General features: G+C 37.0%; 1 protein-coding gene across 7 annotated transcripts in view; it reads right to left on the bottom strand.

Moving 5' to 3' along the window:
* The window catches only part of BIRC6 (baculoviral IAP repeat containing 6), a 186,514-nt gene that overhangs the window by 87,648 nt on the left and 81,541 nt on the right, over window positions 1-17,325 (bottom strand). For all 7 annotated transcript variants that reach the window (XM_074863360.1, XM_074863354.1, XM_074863359.1 and 4 more), the window contains 9 exons: window positions 16,724-16,878; window positions 15,415-15,541; window positions 14,497-14,607; window positions 8,039-8,172; window positions 6,922-7,049; window positions 4,906-5,468; window positions 1,698-1,873; window positions 1,009-1,105; window positions 630-824 (listed from right to left, as the gene is read on the bottom strand). In XM_074863360.1, the coding sequence (XP_074719461.1) occupies window positions 630-824; window positions 1,009-1,105; window positions 1,698-1,873; window positions 4,906-5,468; window positions 6,922-7,049; window positions 8,039-8,172; window positions 14,497-14,607; window positions 15,415-15,541; window positions 16,724-16,878 (1,686 nt within the window). The remainder of the gene's footprint in view (window positions 1-629; window positions 825-1,008; window positions 1,106-1,697; window positions 1,874-4,905; window positions 5,469-6,921; window positions 7,050-8,038; window positions 8,173-14,496; window positions 14,608-15,414; window positions 15,542-16,723; window positions 16,879-17,325) is intronic.

Raw genomic sequence — 17,325 nt, 5'->3', positions numbered from 1 at the left:
AAAACACTGAAACACTAGTAGTGAAAAGAAGCCTTTGTAAGATAGTAGAGTACATCTACATTTTTAAACACATGCATTTTAATTAATTGGCAGCCATTGCATTGATCCCAACACAGCATTGCAATTCTAACAAACATTCATGCAGGCAATGCTGGAGCCATTAGGTGCAGGTGTGAGAGCAGCATCAGCAATATCAGCCCTATGCTCCAGCTTCTGCTTTATTTGACCCAGTTTGGGGTCATTCTTTGTCATCCAACTTTGCTATGCTTCTGTAACAGCTCAATCAAACCTGATGTGCCTTAAGTAAAGTCAGTGAGTCTTAGTGTGTCTGTGGCAGATGGTGGGCTGGAACTGGGTACCCCTTGCCCTATGGGAGGAGGAAGGGGCCCACCTTGATGCATGACTACATCAGATCCACATCACTTCCTTTCCTTCTTTCCCCTATCCACACAAGGTCTGCAGAGGAGGGACTACCCTCCTCCCTCAACACCTTGAAACACCAGCAACCCCTGTGCTTAGATTTAATAGTATTGCAACATTTGACACTATCACAATACTTTTTGTTAAGAACTTGATAAAGATTCAAATGACCAGTGGATACTAATGTAAGAAAAAGAAGTATTACTTACCCAAAGGTGCAAAATTGTGAATTCCTTCTGCATTATCAGGCTCAGAAGCTAGCACTCTAGCTTTCAAACTGCTATCTGTTGCTTTGGTGGGACCAGAATCAAGAAATTTCATAATAGTCGAAACCATACTTCTTGCTGTGTTAACAATAGCTCTTGTGCTCGTTACCATGTTGTTACAAATAAGCTGAACACCACCTGTGTATAATGGGGAGGGGGGGGAAACCAACACTGTTCAGAAGCATGCAATAAATTCTAAGCAAGCAAAGGCCTATTTAGTAAATTTGCTCCTCCAGACACATATCTGTATTCCTTCTTTAAGTGCCAAAAATATCCACAATAAACCTTTTAGTTGATGCAGCTAAAGAAAAGACATTGTTACCCATATCATGGAAAGCCTTCAGTGCCTCACTTGTATCCAACACTCGTAAAATGAACCAGAGCAGTGGCTCAGATAACTGACAAGTGGCAAGAGACCCCTAGAAGAAAAACAGATGAAATTCTGTATTTCCAGTTAAGAAGTACATGGTTTCACACAAAAGTGATACGACAGAAATAAGTATGACTGCTGTTAGCCTCCCCTTTTAGTAGGCAAAAATCCCAGAGAGCAAATGCCACCACAGTTGACCTCTCTGCCACAAAATAGCAATCCCATGTTCCACATGGTTCACTTCTTATGTAGGAGAAGCCTTTGTGGTAAGGAAAAGATCAAACTACTGGGGTAAGCAGCTGAAGGGAAATAAGAATACCGAGCATTTAAAAAACCCACTAATATGAACACAATAAATATGTTTCCCACCTGCACGTAATAAAATATTCAATCTATCTTCAAGCCTTTAGCCAGAAAGATTTATGGGAATGTCAAAGTGTCAGTACAGAAAATCTCTCTCTCCCTCTACCATGGACAACAGAGAGGGGCTTCCTAACTTCAACACCAAAGTGAAGCAGGGGTTGGAAAAGTGTTAACATTTCTTTTATGTAGCACTAGCTCAGTTTCCTGAGCTTATTATAGGTTACAGTATCAACTAACCTATAACTCCCTTGAAGCACAGCAGACCTAAGGGAACTTACCTGTCTTCCCATGTACCCACAGGCCATGTAGGTAAGAATTGGCTGAAGCATCACTTGCACCGTTGTTGCTTTTTTACTAAGCGTTGTCAGGATAGTGAACAACCCATCTCCAACTGATATTGCATCTAAGCCACCATGAAAGTTTTCATGTTTAGTGAGATGTAAGCCACTTGCACCTTAGCAGAAACAGAAACAGTTCAAACGTCAGAAACCAAGACCTAACAAACCACTACAGTACATAAGAGAACTCAAGGATATTTAAATTTCTTTTGAATTAAATGTTCACATGGATTTTACAAACTATAAATGGGCCAGTTTTCAGGATCATATAAATTACTATTGGTGTTCCCAGATACATGCTACCTTCTTTACAGTATAACTAGGAAGGCTTGACCCAGGAAGTCAGGGAATTTAAATCCAATTTTAGATAAGACCATAAAAATGAAAGTAATTAGTGAAGGAAACAGAATAAAAACTACACAGATTGGAATCACTCCTAGCCTGAAGCAACTAACAAGTATTTCAGATTTTTTTCAGATAATAATAGAAGGCCACTTTTGCAGCCAAAAAACCCCAAACACTTAACATATATATCAGAAATACCTCTCACAGAATTCTCCTTCTCAGTGTTACAGCTCAGGATTTATTCATGAGGATTTACTGAATATCAGTATTCAGCAATATTGATTATGCATTGCTGAAATTGAGGATGGAAAGCAAAAGAATAGTTTTCCCAAGGAAGAGATTACCTCCGTAAATACAACTGTCTTACAAAGCATATGATATCAATCTGGAAGAGCTTTTAAAAGTGGTTTTAGATTTCAGTGGAGGGAATTGATAGAATAATCCCGTTTCATTTCGAGAAGCTGGAGTTATACTAATAAATAATAATAAAAAAATTGTGTTCAAGTGATCTTTGGAACACGCCTTAGAGAAACATTTTGTCAAGAGAATTGACAGCTGTAGTACTTTAATCATCTTCAAGCTGTCATGAAAGAAAATACTGATAAGCACTGGATGCATGCAGACAGAGAAAGAAAAGTCTTAAGACTCAGCCTCTGCATGGTCTAGTAAAGTTAAATGGCATGAATAATGGAGCTGAAGCCAACTAAGGTGAGTTTGCTGTGAAGACTTTGAAGTGAGGAGAAGGCAGGATAGGAGGGGAATACTGTTAGTTGCATGATTTTCATAGTCTGTCAATGACAAAGCATAAAAACCTAATGAAATAAATAGACAAAATGGTCATAAAGAAAATGAAACAAACATTTTAACTTCATGTGACAAGTGAATTACTCAAGGCCATCCTGGTTCCTGACCAGCTGGCTTGCCAGGTGCAGTAAATTAACATTAGCATATATTTTGACACCAGAGCCACTACTTATCAGTACACATCTGCAGACATTGTCTTGTTTATCTTTTCTGGGTAGCTAGCTCAATGCATTAGCTATTACATGTTTACTCTGTGCTGATAACTGATTTTTGGATCCTATAGAAACTTGACTGCGGTCCTGGATAAATGTTTTGTTCACAGAAATTGTCTGGAGAGAGCTTGATACAGTTTTTCATGAAGGAACTAAAACCACAAATAGCTGTGTTACATATTCCCAAAATAGACATATAAATTAGTTTCAATAATCTATATTAAAAGACCTTGGGAGGAACAATCCACTGAAGGGATCAGCTGGCCCAGTATCCTGAATTCAGTGAAAAACATTTTGAAACAACACTATATTTCCAAATTGCCTTTTTAAAAATGCGAAACAACTGCTGGACAGAAATCGGTGGTTTAGAAAGACATCAAAGTTGAGGAGAAGAATATCGGAATTTCACTCCAAAGAAACGCATACTCAGAACAAACCATCATTCCTAGAATGAACTAATTTCAGTGATCACAGCGTATATGCAATATGACACCAACTACCCTGAGTAAAGTAGGAGACATTCTGGAATTAATTTCAGGAAGGTTCCAACAGCACAATCCAGGCTTGTCAAATCCTGCCTGCTGTTTAATTTGACTACTGAAGATTACTACTTTTTCCTCAATTGCTTTTATGCCAAAATGAACCACTGGTCTAACATTCACATGCTCTCATCCAAAAAGTATACTGTTTTCTGGTAATAGCATTGGTTAACAGTTTCACATCTGTTTAAAAGAGAATAGCACAGAAAAGGCCAGAGATGCTTTCTTCAAAACAAAGAAAATCACTATAATTTTGCAACTATTATGCCTGAAATTGAGTTCAAGCTCTTTGCCTATGCTCCTGCAAAGTGTTTTTCCAGTTTTGTGCATTCAGAAACATTCACAGTATTTCAGCCAGTGGTTTAATTTGTGCAAACAAACTCTATGCTATCATCACAGCTCACAAGCAAGTCACATAAAAATAGACTCTCTGAGAAAATGCACCTTAGGCACATGTCTGACAAACAGCAACTTTGCTGTTCAAAGTGTCATCAGCTTCCTCACTTGTTTGTAGCAGGAAGATCCCACCCACAAATACAAGACTGGAACTCCCAGAACATGATGTTAATGAGATTTCTGGTGAAACAGAGGAATAGAAAGTTTACGTATTCTGTTCAAGGGCCACAACTGTAATTTGTCTTTTTCATAAATGACTGAAAAAAAAGGCAAATAATGCAATACATACAGAACAACTGAGGTAATGTGTCTGTAGTACAAACTGAAGACTAATCCTAATCTATGCATAGAGGCATGCGAGGGGCACAGACTGAAATATAGGAAATTCCATTTAAACATAAGAAAAAGGATTTTCTACTTTAAGAATGATTGAACATTGTAACAGGTTGTCCAGGGCGGTTGTGGACTTTCCACCCTTGGGGAATTAGAAACCCAACTGGACAAGGTAATGAGCAACCTGTTCTCGGAGGCAGGGTCTCAGCTGACCCTCTCTGTGCAGGGAGGCTGAACTAGACAACCTCCTGAGGCCCTGACCATTCAACACTGACCATTCTGAGATTCAGCAAATTCAAATGCCACATGTTTTCCTGTTTGGTTTTAACCACTGTCTCCCACCCACCTCATATTAGGTTTTTTTTCCACATACCTGTCCCCCCTTTCACTATCAGTATCTTTTTTTCCTGTCATTTCTGTGACACGTTCTTTCATGTCTACACCCAATTTATGGTTTTGTTAAAGTTTTAAGTGTTTCACCACCCCAAAGATTTTCCTTTTTATTTACAAAATACCTACCAATAATCATTGCCATAGCGCTGCTATTACACTGTCCAAGTGCAGACAAAATCTGGCTCATAATTTGTTGGTTGGCTAACACCAAGTCTGCCACATACGCAGTTGATCCTTGAGTATTAGGGTTGCTTCCATTGCCATCTTTGCCTCCCGAAACCTTTTCTTCATCAGACACACTGTCTGTAGTACTGCTTGCTACTGGAACACGGGCACTATATTCTCGGTTACTGGAAAGAGGCAGCTGAACTAAAATGTTGACCAGCTTTAACAAATCAAACATAAGTTGATCCCTTGTCATTTCTCCACAAACTGCTTTAGCATCACCTGGACGGATAATATTGGCAAAAAGCCCTCCAAAACACGCCCGAGCACCCACAGAGCTGTCTGAGCCGCTGCGAGACATCACTTTGTCTGAACATGTAATGTAATGATGCACAAGGAAGGTTATAGACTCAATTACTGCAGAAATAGTGCTAACTGATACAACTTCAAAATTCTGTTCCAGGGTAAATTCCAGGAGTTTCACTTGTGCATCCAAGGGTCCCTGGCCTGTCTGGAAAGCACCCCTGAAAGAAAAAAAAAAAAAGATATTACATTGTTCAATATTAACAAGTTGAACAGATTTAGTTGCTTGTTGTTTGTTGGTGTTTTTGTTTTAAGAATCTAAAAGCACACCAGAGTCTTACTATAACTCTTAAAATTAAATACAGAACAAGACAGTTTATAGAAATAGCCCTGAAGAAAATATTTGACGTTTAATTAGTTCTAACAATAAAATACTGATTTTCTTCACAATCAGTCTTATGCTTTGATCAGACATGGTATACTTCAGTAATTACTTGAGGTTTTAGAAATAACCATCTGAACCCTTTTCTGGTTGTTTGCTTCAGTCCCACCTTTGGTTTGTCTCAAAAAAAAAAAATCTAACACATTTCAAAAACTATCCTTTCAGTGGTCTCACTAGCTTATTTCAAATAAACTATAGCATGCAGACATGTATTCCAAGATTCACTGTGAATTAATGATTTTATTCTATTATGACATTTCTTGTATAAGTGATTGATCAGCAATGTAGCCTGGTAAACACCACTCATTCAATTTCATTCAATTTAACCTACTAAGGTCCAATCTCTTAGAGAAGGCAGAAACTGTTCTCTGTATGATTAAAGAATAGATAACACCAAAGTGCCCTCTACTGGGAAGCCAGAAACTGAGGAAGCTCATCCTCAATTACAGAAAGCCTTTGCCTTGGAATGAGAAGAACATCAATACCAGAAATAAATGATAATTCCTAATGTACTTCAGACCAAACAATTGCCACATTTTCGGTGTATTGCTGTATACACAACAGCCTTGTTCTGCCCATCAACCTAGCCTTGAAGAAGCAGAGCTGTAAGAGACAAACCATAAGGTCTTATCTCTCCTCTGGCCAGCGGCACTTCTTTACAATAGTGAGGAGACAAGACATCAATAGGCCTCAGAAGGAGAGTGAGGCAGAGGAGGGTTTCCACTGTCAAGTGAGGAGAAGAGGAAAAAAAAGACAAAGCAATAAATATGCACATTGCATAAGCAGGATTATGCAATTTCATATTTCATCCTACCATGTTATAAAAGCCATCCATACTATTTTCACGATCTACAAATAATTTCTAGAATCTTTCATTAATTCAGGCCTCTTAGAATACATTTTTCTTTTTTAATACATAAGCTCATCAACAACGCCCTTATTTTAGGGATTACTTTAACAAGGCCTGTATCTTAGCTCTAGATAAAATCAGTGCAAACAACTGTTTAGTGCTTCTATTCACTGTCCCTCACACATGGATGGTTGGGTGTGGATTCCAGTCACACTTCCATGTGCAAGAAACAGCTCAGATCCAGCTGGTAGTGCTGCAGCTTCCATCCATATACAACTTGACAGTATGACAGGGTGGGACATACACATCTTAGTTGTGATTCAACTTGCACAGATTTTAAAGACAAAGAGGGCATGAAAGGAAAAAAATAGTTACAATTTACCTTTCTGTTGAAAGTATGTGTATTAATTTCAATAAAAATTCACTGAACATCTGAGGACAAGTTGAAGAAAGGTGGACTTGTAATCGAGTAAGAAATTCTTGCATAGCTTGCGTCGCTGTTGGCCCAACCTAGAGGGAAAGGCATTTTAACAAGTATTATATAAAACTGAAATGTCTTCAAGAACATTAAGTCATATCTAAGCAGGACATTTTCTAATAACAGAAAGTATCATGTAGCTTAACTTGCTTTCTGAAAAATGTTACAGGGTTTTCACAGAACTATTCCGTATCAATTTATACTATCTGTTTTTCTATTATTAATCTTGAGCAAAAAGCAAATAATTCAGTTCTTTGCCTAAGGCTCATTTTGCAGCTTGAGACTTTGTCTTTTCAGTAATGCATACTGTGCTTCACATGATACATTTCTGTGCTAATCTGAATGTCTTTACACAAACTACACCCTTACATATAAGCGCTTTAAATTAATGGCACTGTGCTTTTCTGGAAAAGACTGTATTTTCTGGAAAATACCGGAAATACCAGGTGTTTTCTCTCTCCTAAACTAAGTGTTTCTGAGACTCCTGTCAAATATTACATACAATTAGGTTAACGTGGGCTTTTTTTAAATCACTATTCACAGATGTTTCAAAGACTGCAAAAAGCAAAAGACAGTAGTTGAAATTAGGAGAAACACCACATGAAATCAGAAACAGGCAGAAAATAAAAACGTAACTTTAAATTCTGTAATTATTAGATATTTAAACTTAGCCTTCATTGGCATTTTTATCCCAACCCAACAAAACTTCAGGAAACTAACTGAAGTTACTTTTTTCGTGCGTGCAACTAAGGAATCCTAACATGGAACACATTCACTGACATATTGCATGGCATTCTCTCCCTGTGGCAAGTCTCCAGATAGTTGTAAAAATGTATGATCACTACACAGAGTGTATCACCAACATGAACTTCCCTGGGGTTGCTCATCAGAAACAACTAAGACTGTAAGCAAAAAAAGAAACAAGCCAAGGATATAATAGATTATGAGTAACACGTATTCATATCAAGTGTACTGAAATCCTATTAGGAAGGGGTTTTCTCTTATTTTAATTACTAGTTACCTGTGGACTGTGTTGATTTGTTCCATGAGGATTAGTGCCGGAAAGAAATTTCACTAACACATGAATGAGGTTTGGATCTGACACCAACAATTGGGCAGTACTTTCCTGAGCTCCAATGGCACTACTTGGACCAGCTTAAAAATAAAGACATAAAAATGCAATCTTTAATCTTGAGCACTAAGTGTAAATCAAATATATTGCATATCCCTTATACTTATTTCATGATGTGCAAATATTCTCAGCAAAATCAGCTACTGAATGCTGCTTACTCGGTTTACAGATGTAAACCTCCGAAACTGTTCCATCAGTGTTCCAAGCTTCCTAAGGCAGTATTCCTGAAAGTAGAGCTTTAGAATTCTGTAGAAGCAATATATACAGACATTTTGATTTGTATCTCTGCTAGTCTAACACTTTAATAAGGCTTAAGTGCATTTGTTAGTTTGTCAGAGACCCCCACGTTCTATTATCCTCTAAACAATCAAGATATTTTTGTCCTTGGCACATTCAGAGACTTGTCAACATTGACTACAACTATAGGGAGCTTAACAGATAAGAACTCTGAGGCCCAGAATTAGAATTAAAATACACCCTTCCATGATCAAACAAATGAGCTTTATTAAATGTGGTCTTATTCATTAGTGGTATATTAAATCAATTCAAAACACAATTTGAAAAAAGCATAGCTACCCATTGAGTAAAAATATGTATTCTTATAATATTACACCTATCTAAATGAAGTTATAGGTTATTACATGCTGAAGATGCCATCTCTTTCAGACTATCTCATCATAAATAAAAGAATAAACCAAGAGGAAATGATACTCTGGTACAAGAGCTTGGCTGGCATCCTTTCTCATCCTAAGATAAGATTCTTAATTAGGAAGGTTCTTAAAAAAAAAACCAAATCCTGAACTACTTGCTAGTCATTCTGTTTATCAGAGTCTTCATCATTCACAATGATGTCCTTTAACTAAGGAAAGTTAAAGCAAAGATCCCAACCAGGAGGGAAACATCTCCATCAAAACCAGAATTAAACCCTGACTGTTTCCATCTCGGTTGAAAAGCTTTCAGTGCAATGAAAAAAAACATAATTGAAAAGACACTTGCTACGAGAAGAAATCATTATGGGAAGACAGAAGGAGAAGATAATTCACACTAAGATTTCCTTTTATCAAATGCCATTTTATTCTCAAACTATAAGCAGATTTCTTGCTTTAGATGAATGCAGAAAACTAATGCTGAAAGTATTTCCTGTACAGCTATACAAACATTTTGCATTGATTTATCAACATTAGTAGTGGAACAAGTCTGTATGGCTATGACTGATGGCATCACAGTAACTGGAGTTAAATAAAAGCAAAAAGCATCCCACAGCATTCCAGTTCCACTGTATTGCAGACAATAAGCCTGTTCTAGTTTACATTTGATAGTGCAAAAGATGGAAAGGCTAGGTCTTGTCTGGGTCAGGGAGAAGTATGTAAAAAGTTAAGCACACAATTTCACAGGCTCTCTGAAAGAAAAACTGAAGCCTGCCATTGCAGGATGTCCCTTGAAACACCAGTCTGGGTGAACTGATCAAGTTTATTTTCCCCTGCTGAATCTGCACCCCTAAACATTTACTTAAGTAAAGCATACAGTACACTGATTTTTCCCTCTAAGAAAACTAGGTATGTAGGTTGTTGGTGAGTTTTGGGGGTTTTTTTGGTTGGTTATTTTGGGGCATATATCATGATACAAGTTAAAAACTAAAATTACACTCAGGTCACTAAGAACACGAACTGGCTAAGGTCATAGCTCTTGCAAGTATACTTAGACCTGTTATATTACTGCCTTTTGGGTTTGCTTTCAAAAAAGTTCCACTTATAAGCTACTAAGACAAATCACTATTATTAAAATTACATTCAACTGCGGCTGATATAACTAATCAAAATTAAAGTTAATCCCAATTTGGTTTTTCCGTTTTTCATAGTTTTCTGTAACTTTTCATTGTTTCAATGTAACTGCATCATTCGAATTTTGTATATGACATCATTTTTGAGCTAGATGTCACCTGAGTTTCTCCAAAAGTACTGAGTCTCCAAATTAATTTCAAAATAAGTGTACAAAGCACCCAAAATGTTTATATTTTTATTTGAAAAAGGGAGATACTGCTGTGCTTTCCTGCATTCCTGAATGGTACCTTCATAGACAAAAGGTATTTAATTTTCTTCAGAGACCTTGAATCACCTATGAAGTCTATGATGATCAGTGTCACAAGCAACACTGCTATTCAGTGTTCTTTGAAAAGGAAAACAAAACAAAACAAACTCTCCATTGAAACTACAGCTTTTAGAATATGTATGCTTGCATTTTTCTGAACAGGGCACATTTGGGGTGTAGCTTCAAGTCATTTAATTTGTTCACTTGGCGTTTTTTTTAAGGTAACATTTAGAAACTCCAGCTTTTTTTTGCTGTGTTCACCTTCGCTTGTTAGGTTTAATTAATTAAATCCGGCTATTTGCGAAGACTTCACATCTTAATACAAGCAGATGTTATGTTAGAACTCCCCCAGAACTAACAGTCCCACCTCATCTCCTCTTGACAAGCAGCAGCCAAGTCCACATGCTAACCCTCAACTCATTTCCTCCAGGATTAGAAGGCTCCATAGTTTTTCTACTGTTTCATGATAGTGCTGATGCTATAACTGAATAAATGCCCCTTCATTACTTCCTACTTCCTATGTTATTTTATTTTTATATTTTCTATTTAACAGCTGAAAATAACACTACAATATAAAAAGCCCCTTTTTTTTTCTACATTATATTTGTAGTCTGACATGTTTTGTTTGACATTCTAACTCAGATTTCAGGATGTATCTACATTATCTGCTCTGTCAGGTAGTAGTCATGCTTAAAACACTGCTCTCGGGCAGTATTTCTGGTGACAACAATAACATAAGCAAGCAAAATGGCATGTGAGGAGAGCACGAATAGCTCTTGCTAAAGAAACAGATGACAAAATGCACTATGAGATTGATTTGAGAGATGACAGCTGTTTACTTTAGAGCCACTGTAGCTCTCAGAAATTCTTCTTAGCCAGGTATTATTGTATTTTTGCTTCTACCCACCTTCCTTTACATGGCATTAAATGGTTCTAGATGTCATCCATCAAATACTGATTTTAAACACCATCCGTGCAAAATTTGTCCCTGGAACTTGTAACCAATTAAGGTCATTGTTCTGAAAAGAAATGGCGGCAGCATTGGGTTTATCCCTGAAAAAATCTTGCACTCCTCAGATAAGAGGTTCTGAAGCACAGAAGTTACACAGCCTGAGCTCTCATTCCGAAGACATTTATAAGCACATAATGGCATAATGAAATAAGATTTTCAGACCATGAACTGACCTGCCCCAGACTGTGGTTGTTCATAAAATCCCAACATAGGACAGTTCCCCAAAAGAATCTACCCTGTTCTCAGGTGGGGAAAAAAAACTAACTAAAAAACCTTGATTATTACTGGAGAGATCTGGGGTTTTGGAAAAAGAACAAATAAACAGCTTTGAAAATAGCATCAGGATGAGATCTCTAGAACCACCTCATTTCTCATTACAAGATCTTCCAATTAATTGATCTCTTGAAGAAATGGTGACCAAAACTGTAACCTTCAGAGTACGATAGTTCAGAAGCAGGCTCAAAGAGACTACTCGTAAAATGCAAATAAGGCAAGACCCTTATCTAGAATGGATCGAACAGTATGAAAAAGCACTGCCCCCTCACCGCCCCTTTTCTCCCCTTCCTTTCCTTTCTTCTTTTTAAATGAAAGACTGGGGAAAACAGAACAGCTGAATGTGAACATATGCAGCAAATCGTCATAATGAATTTCAACTAATAAAGGAAACTCAAGAAGGAGGTTCTCTGAGATCCAATGGTTTAGAAAAACAGTGACAGTGGGATTTTCTCAGTGCTCAAATGCCCATCTGCAAAGAAAGCTTAGTGAATCATCTGAGTGGCTACACCTCTTAAGTTGTTTTTCAGTTTCCGAAACAGGAAATATCTAATGAGGATTATGTCATGAAGAGGTGCTTTCTTGCTTATTTAAAAGGCTTATTGCATCTGAAGAGGTTTCTTATACCTGAAACCATCTGAATAAAATATTTTTGGTGGTGGTGGTAGTTTTTTCATCAATGAAGATATTCTGCAAATGAACACATTTGTGGGCTTGTTGTATTTTGAGTATTAAAAGGGGAAAAAACCTCATTTTTATAACCACACATGTCTAGCAACACGATCCTAAATTATTCCCAATGAACTGTAATTGACATCTTAGCGGTTTAAAATAGAAAAAAAGAATAACCCTAACCATAACCTGTCAATAGAGTGAAGATATGTGAACAATTTGTACTTCATAGCTTGAATTACAGAATTAATTACAGAATTAAAGAGGATACAAGAGAAACTTCACTCCAAAGAAAGCTGACATGTGACTTACATTTCACCAGTCTTTAAACTGTTCACTCTCTACTGGCTGTATATATTAAAAAAACTCAAAAACCTATCTCTCTTGGAAAGCATGATATTGAAAATTTTAGGCTGATGACAACTCCTGAGACACTGTCTGTAATGGTTTAAGATACTATAATTAGTCCCAGTTCTGAACTAAATCACAGGAAAACCAAAATTATTGACTGGAGAAGTGCTCTGATGGATTCCACCTTCGATTGTCAAGAACTGAACAGAGATTATTTCATTTCCTAAATATATATATATAAATATATAAGTATTTCCTAAATAACTCAGTGCCATTGAGACAGAATACTGTTTTGAATTATTAGCTGCTGAGGCATCCTGGCACAGAAGTTACCTGATGGGTGCTTAAACCTACTTAGTTCCTGGTTCTATCAGTGAGTATAGGAAAAAGGGCAGTTAAGGGATATATATCTGTGTTAATACACACACATGTATAAAAGGAGACACACCTTCAACCCTTTTCTTTACCCTTCAGAAAGCTTGCATCTCCAACCCTTTCCAATTCTACTCCAACCTTGAGCTCACAATCTTATATACACAAAAATCTACAACCATATTCATATGCTGAAATGCACCTGCCATGAGCCATAGTGGTTGCTTCTGAGCAGCTCTTCATTCCCATCATCACTTACTGATCTCAGGCAACTGCCTAAGAAACTCCCACAAACATACAGCTGCTTCTCTGTCAGTGTCAAGAGCACAAACAGTAAAGCCTCATACCACTTGGAAGAGATTCACATACGGTCTCAATGGTACACACAGCATAATTTTTGGAAATTGCTAGTCTACAGTTACAAACTGGAGTGTTGAAAATACACTTGGGTGTTAACTGCAGGCATGGTTATCCTACAAATCAGGCCACATTCTATTCTCAAATACCAAGCATAAGATGGGAGGTCTCAGTTTGTGGATATCATTAAGTCTTTTCCATGAGTTTATTCACAGCTCTACTGCTTCACCTAATAGCAAAAATTTCAGCAGATTTTTGTGAGACTGATCTCTAAATAACATCACAGAAAAGAGACAGAAAATGAAAACCTAAAGAAGAAAGCATCCCCAAAACAATGATTTGAATGGCATCTATGAAAAAAAGGTTCATAAGCATCTTTGAGGAAAACTTGAAGAATAGCTGTGTCATCACAGGATGGCAAATTGCTTCACAGAAGTGTGATCTTCAGGTGGTTCTGGGTTTCTTTCTTCTGTAATTACTGTCTTGTAATTATGCTTGGAGTGAAAACAGAATTTAAAAGAGCTCTGACTTGGTCTAACATGTAGGTTTTAAAAGATTCCAGTCTCCAAGTTCTTACTATTTGAGATCTTCTTTAGCCTTGAGGACAGGGCCACCAAAGCATTCCTCACGACAGCTGTGCTATGATAGTGAGCCATTTAGAAGATTAATTTCTTCATTTAAAAATTACATCCTTTAATTTATACCAGTCTTGTGGCAAAATCTCATTCACAAAGTGAGATTATTTCTAGTGTGTTATGGAGCAATATACAGAACGTGAGATAATCTGGTGTGCACAGGAAAATTAAATGAAAGGGATGGATTTCTTTTTTCACAGATTCAGCTTCCAGGGACTTATTTTCAGATAGCTTAACATAAGCAATGACTAGCGCCCGCCTATTTATGAAAATATCTCTCTCACAGCACCTTCATCCTTTCTCTGCTATCTCTTCCCATAGCATAACGATCACTAGCTAGACCTAAAACTCATTTTTAGAAGACATTGCCAACCTACCTATAATGACATTTCCTTTTACCACCAGGGTTGCAGTTTCCCATAGTACAAGCAATGCAAGGTGCCCACTCTTGAAAAGCCTGAAGTTATGAAGAACCAGCAAAAGTACTTATATGACAACAGAAAAGTTCTGGTAGTCTTCCGGATGGGAATCAACACTCATTTGAACGTCACTAAAACAGGCAACATAGAAAAAACCCCAAAACTTACCATTAAGCTGCATATTTGTCATGAGAGTTAGGCTATGAAGCACAAGGCACCATGTCCGGAGTAAGGTATTAGGATACCATGCCAGTACTGACAGGAAGCTAGTTACTGAAGCTGTCAAGAAAAACATGTTTTTCTAAGCTTTAATCTTCAGGGTATTACTATAAATTTCTTATTTTTACTGTAAGGTGCTATATTTATTATTGTTATTAATATTACTGTTTGTTGTATTTACTTTGTTGTGACAACTATTGTTGCAGGAAATTAGGAAAAGCCACACCACCAACACTTCACAGGAACTGGCCCACAGAACTTTATACAAGTGCCCAGACCCTGACACCTCAGAGAAAATGATGCAAAGAAACCAGTTTCTAAACTCTCATGGAAGTCAGCATAACAGGTTCATTACAGCAGGCATAAATGTTTTGGACTATCACCACAAGATACCACAGATTTTCTAAACTATACAATATAACATGTTACAGAAAAAAAAAATTCAACATGTCTTTGTACTAGATTAGTAGTCTGATGCCAGAAAGTAATAGGGGTTCCCACCTCTGCCAAACCCTTCGATGACGCAGAGATCGTAGGAGAAGAAATTTGTCGGAGAAGTGTACACAGTTCACCATAGACTAAGAAGTGTATTTTAAAAAGCCCTCTTGGGAGTAATGCTGAGTTAAGATCAGTAAATTTTACAATTTATTTTCGGAGGACATATCCAAATTCAAGGAATCTTCTCTCAGTTACATACTAGCTACACATTTTTCATGTTAAGAAGATAATGAGCCCAAGAGGTTTTTAATAAGAACACAGAAATTAGACCAACACTAATCTTATCAAGAATACCTATTGTAATACTTCTTGCTTTTATCTTCTCTCACAGTTCCTGAAAATTAATTTCCCACATTTAATGTATTTTACCTTGGTTCAAGGAAATGACAGGTATTCGGTTCGCATTATAAAGGAAAATATCAGCGCCACTATCTTTACTTCCAGAGGAGCTGGAGTTCAGGCTTAATGTGAGCCATAACTGTAAAAGGGATTCAAGCTGAAAAAAAGGGAAAAAAAACCCACTATCAGACAACACTCAAGTGTTTTTCCACAACTCCAGAGCATAAAAGGTTATCCGTTTTGATTTTAAAAGGCTCATCTACATTCTCAGCTGCTACTGTTTCTCACCCCACCCCCCACCCCCCCCCCACCACTGGATTTGAAGATTCTCATACATGTAACATTCAAGGCAAATTCAGCATAACGAGCGAATGCTTCTGCTACATTTTTGTAACTGATTTCTTCTAAATGCAATTATGTTTCTCTTAAGAAGTTTCTTCAAACTTATGTTAAAAAAAATCCAGCTTTACACACTGCTCATAAATATCTGTATCAAACTTACACTTGTAACAGTGGTTTGCATGTAAGCTTTTAGAATGTCTCAATATAGCCAAGTGATGTTTACCAGTCAACCAAAATTATTCAAAAGGCCAATTTAACTATTGGGAAACCTCCTTTACTATCAGAGAGACACTGATGCTCACTCTGCATAAATCCTGTGAGGAAAATAACTATTTAGATATTCTGAGGGAAGCATCAAGCTACTTCACACCACAAACTGTATTTGGGATGAGATATTTAAAGAACAACTGAGGGATGGAGTCAGTCACACAATTAAAATATAAACAGGCAGGCAAGCACCTAATCACTCATATATAGCACACATGGCATTCTTTTGTATGTATCAAGAGTGTTGCTAAACCAATTCAAAAAGTACACTTTTAATGTTAACATTTAGGATCATTGGATAATTCAGGTTGGAAGGGACCTCTGGACATTATCCAATCCAATCTTCTGCTCAAAGAAGGGCCAAAGATGTCAGACTGGGTTGCTCGGGGGCTTGTCCAGCTGGGTTTTGAAAACCTCTACAGATGGAGGCTGCACACCTAGTAACACTCTTCCTAACAAGCTAACAATTATCTTTCAGTGAATCTATGAACTTTTTTTTAAATATGAAAATGTATACCAACTTTTTCACTGTAACAAGAAGTGTCCTATTTGATAAAAGCTTTCAGCAGCTTTTCTATTACATTATTGGTACTGTTGTCCATGACAGCTTCATAAGCAATAAAGCACATAACAGGTTATTTGCATCCCAAGTAATAAGTAGTATAGAAAAACAACTTTCAAATTTAGAGAGAAATACTGTCAAACCATCTCAAAGTTAGTAATTCTATACCTGAACATGGTGCACTTGTAGCATGGAAAAGAGTTTGTTGAAGCAGGTGCTCAGCATAGGTATAGATGACAACTGTACAATCAACTGGGCATTTTGGTTAGCAGCATGTAATCCTCTTAGCAATGAATCATCTGTTCCACTAGGAGACTGAGTTACTAAAAAACAAAACAAAAAGTACAATCCCTTCACGAATTGTTTTGTAAAAGTTGCTAAAAGTAACTTCGTATTTATTTTCTTGCATGTTATACTTAAGGGAAAGACACTGATAAGAACACCTTCAATGTAGTGTTCAGCTGACTTAGACTACTGACTACCATGCTGTGAAAGGCATACTTGAATATCTATCTCCATCTTCACAAAAACTGTTTGGAAAGTGAGCCCACATAAATACTTTTTCACAGTTCTTGCTAAACACATATTATAGGAGTGTCCTGATAACATAATGGTAAGACAAACAATTGGAACATCTCTTTCATGCATTATGGAAAAACTATTGCAGTCAATAATAAGATTCCAGAGAATAAAGGCTGAGAAAGTCACTAAACCTACTCCATTATCAGATATTAAACTAACGACTTGCATGCACGTTAAGATACATGGAG

Source organism: Strix uralensis, chromosome 3 (genome assembly GCF_047716275.1).
Source record: "Strix uralensis isolate ZFMK-TIS-50842 chromosome 3, bStrUra1, whole genome shotgun sequence".
NCBI classification, from domain to species: Eukaryota; Metazoa; Chordata; class Aves; order Strigiformes; family Strigidae; genus Strix; species Strix uralensis.
The sequence above is the reverse complement of the archived record's forward strand: the minus strand, read 5'-3'. Positions and strand labels throughout refer to the sequence as shown.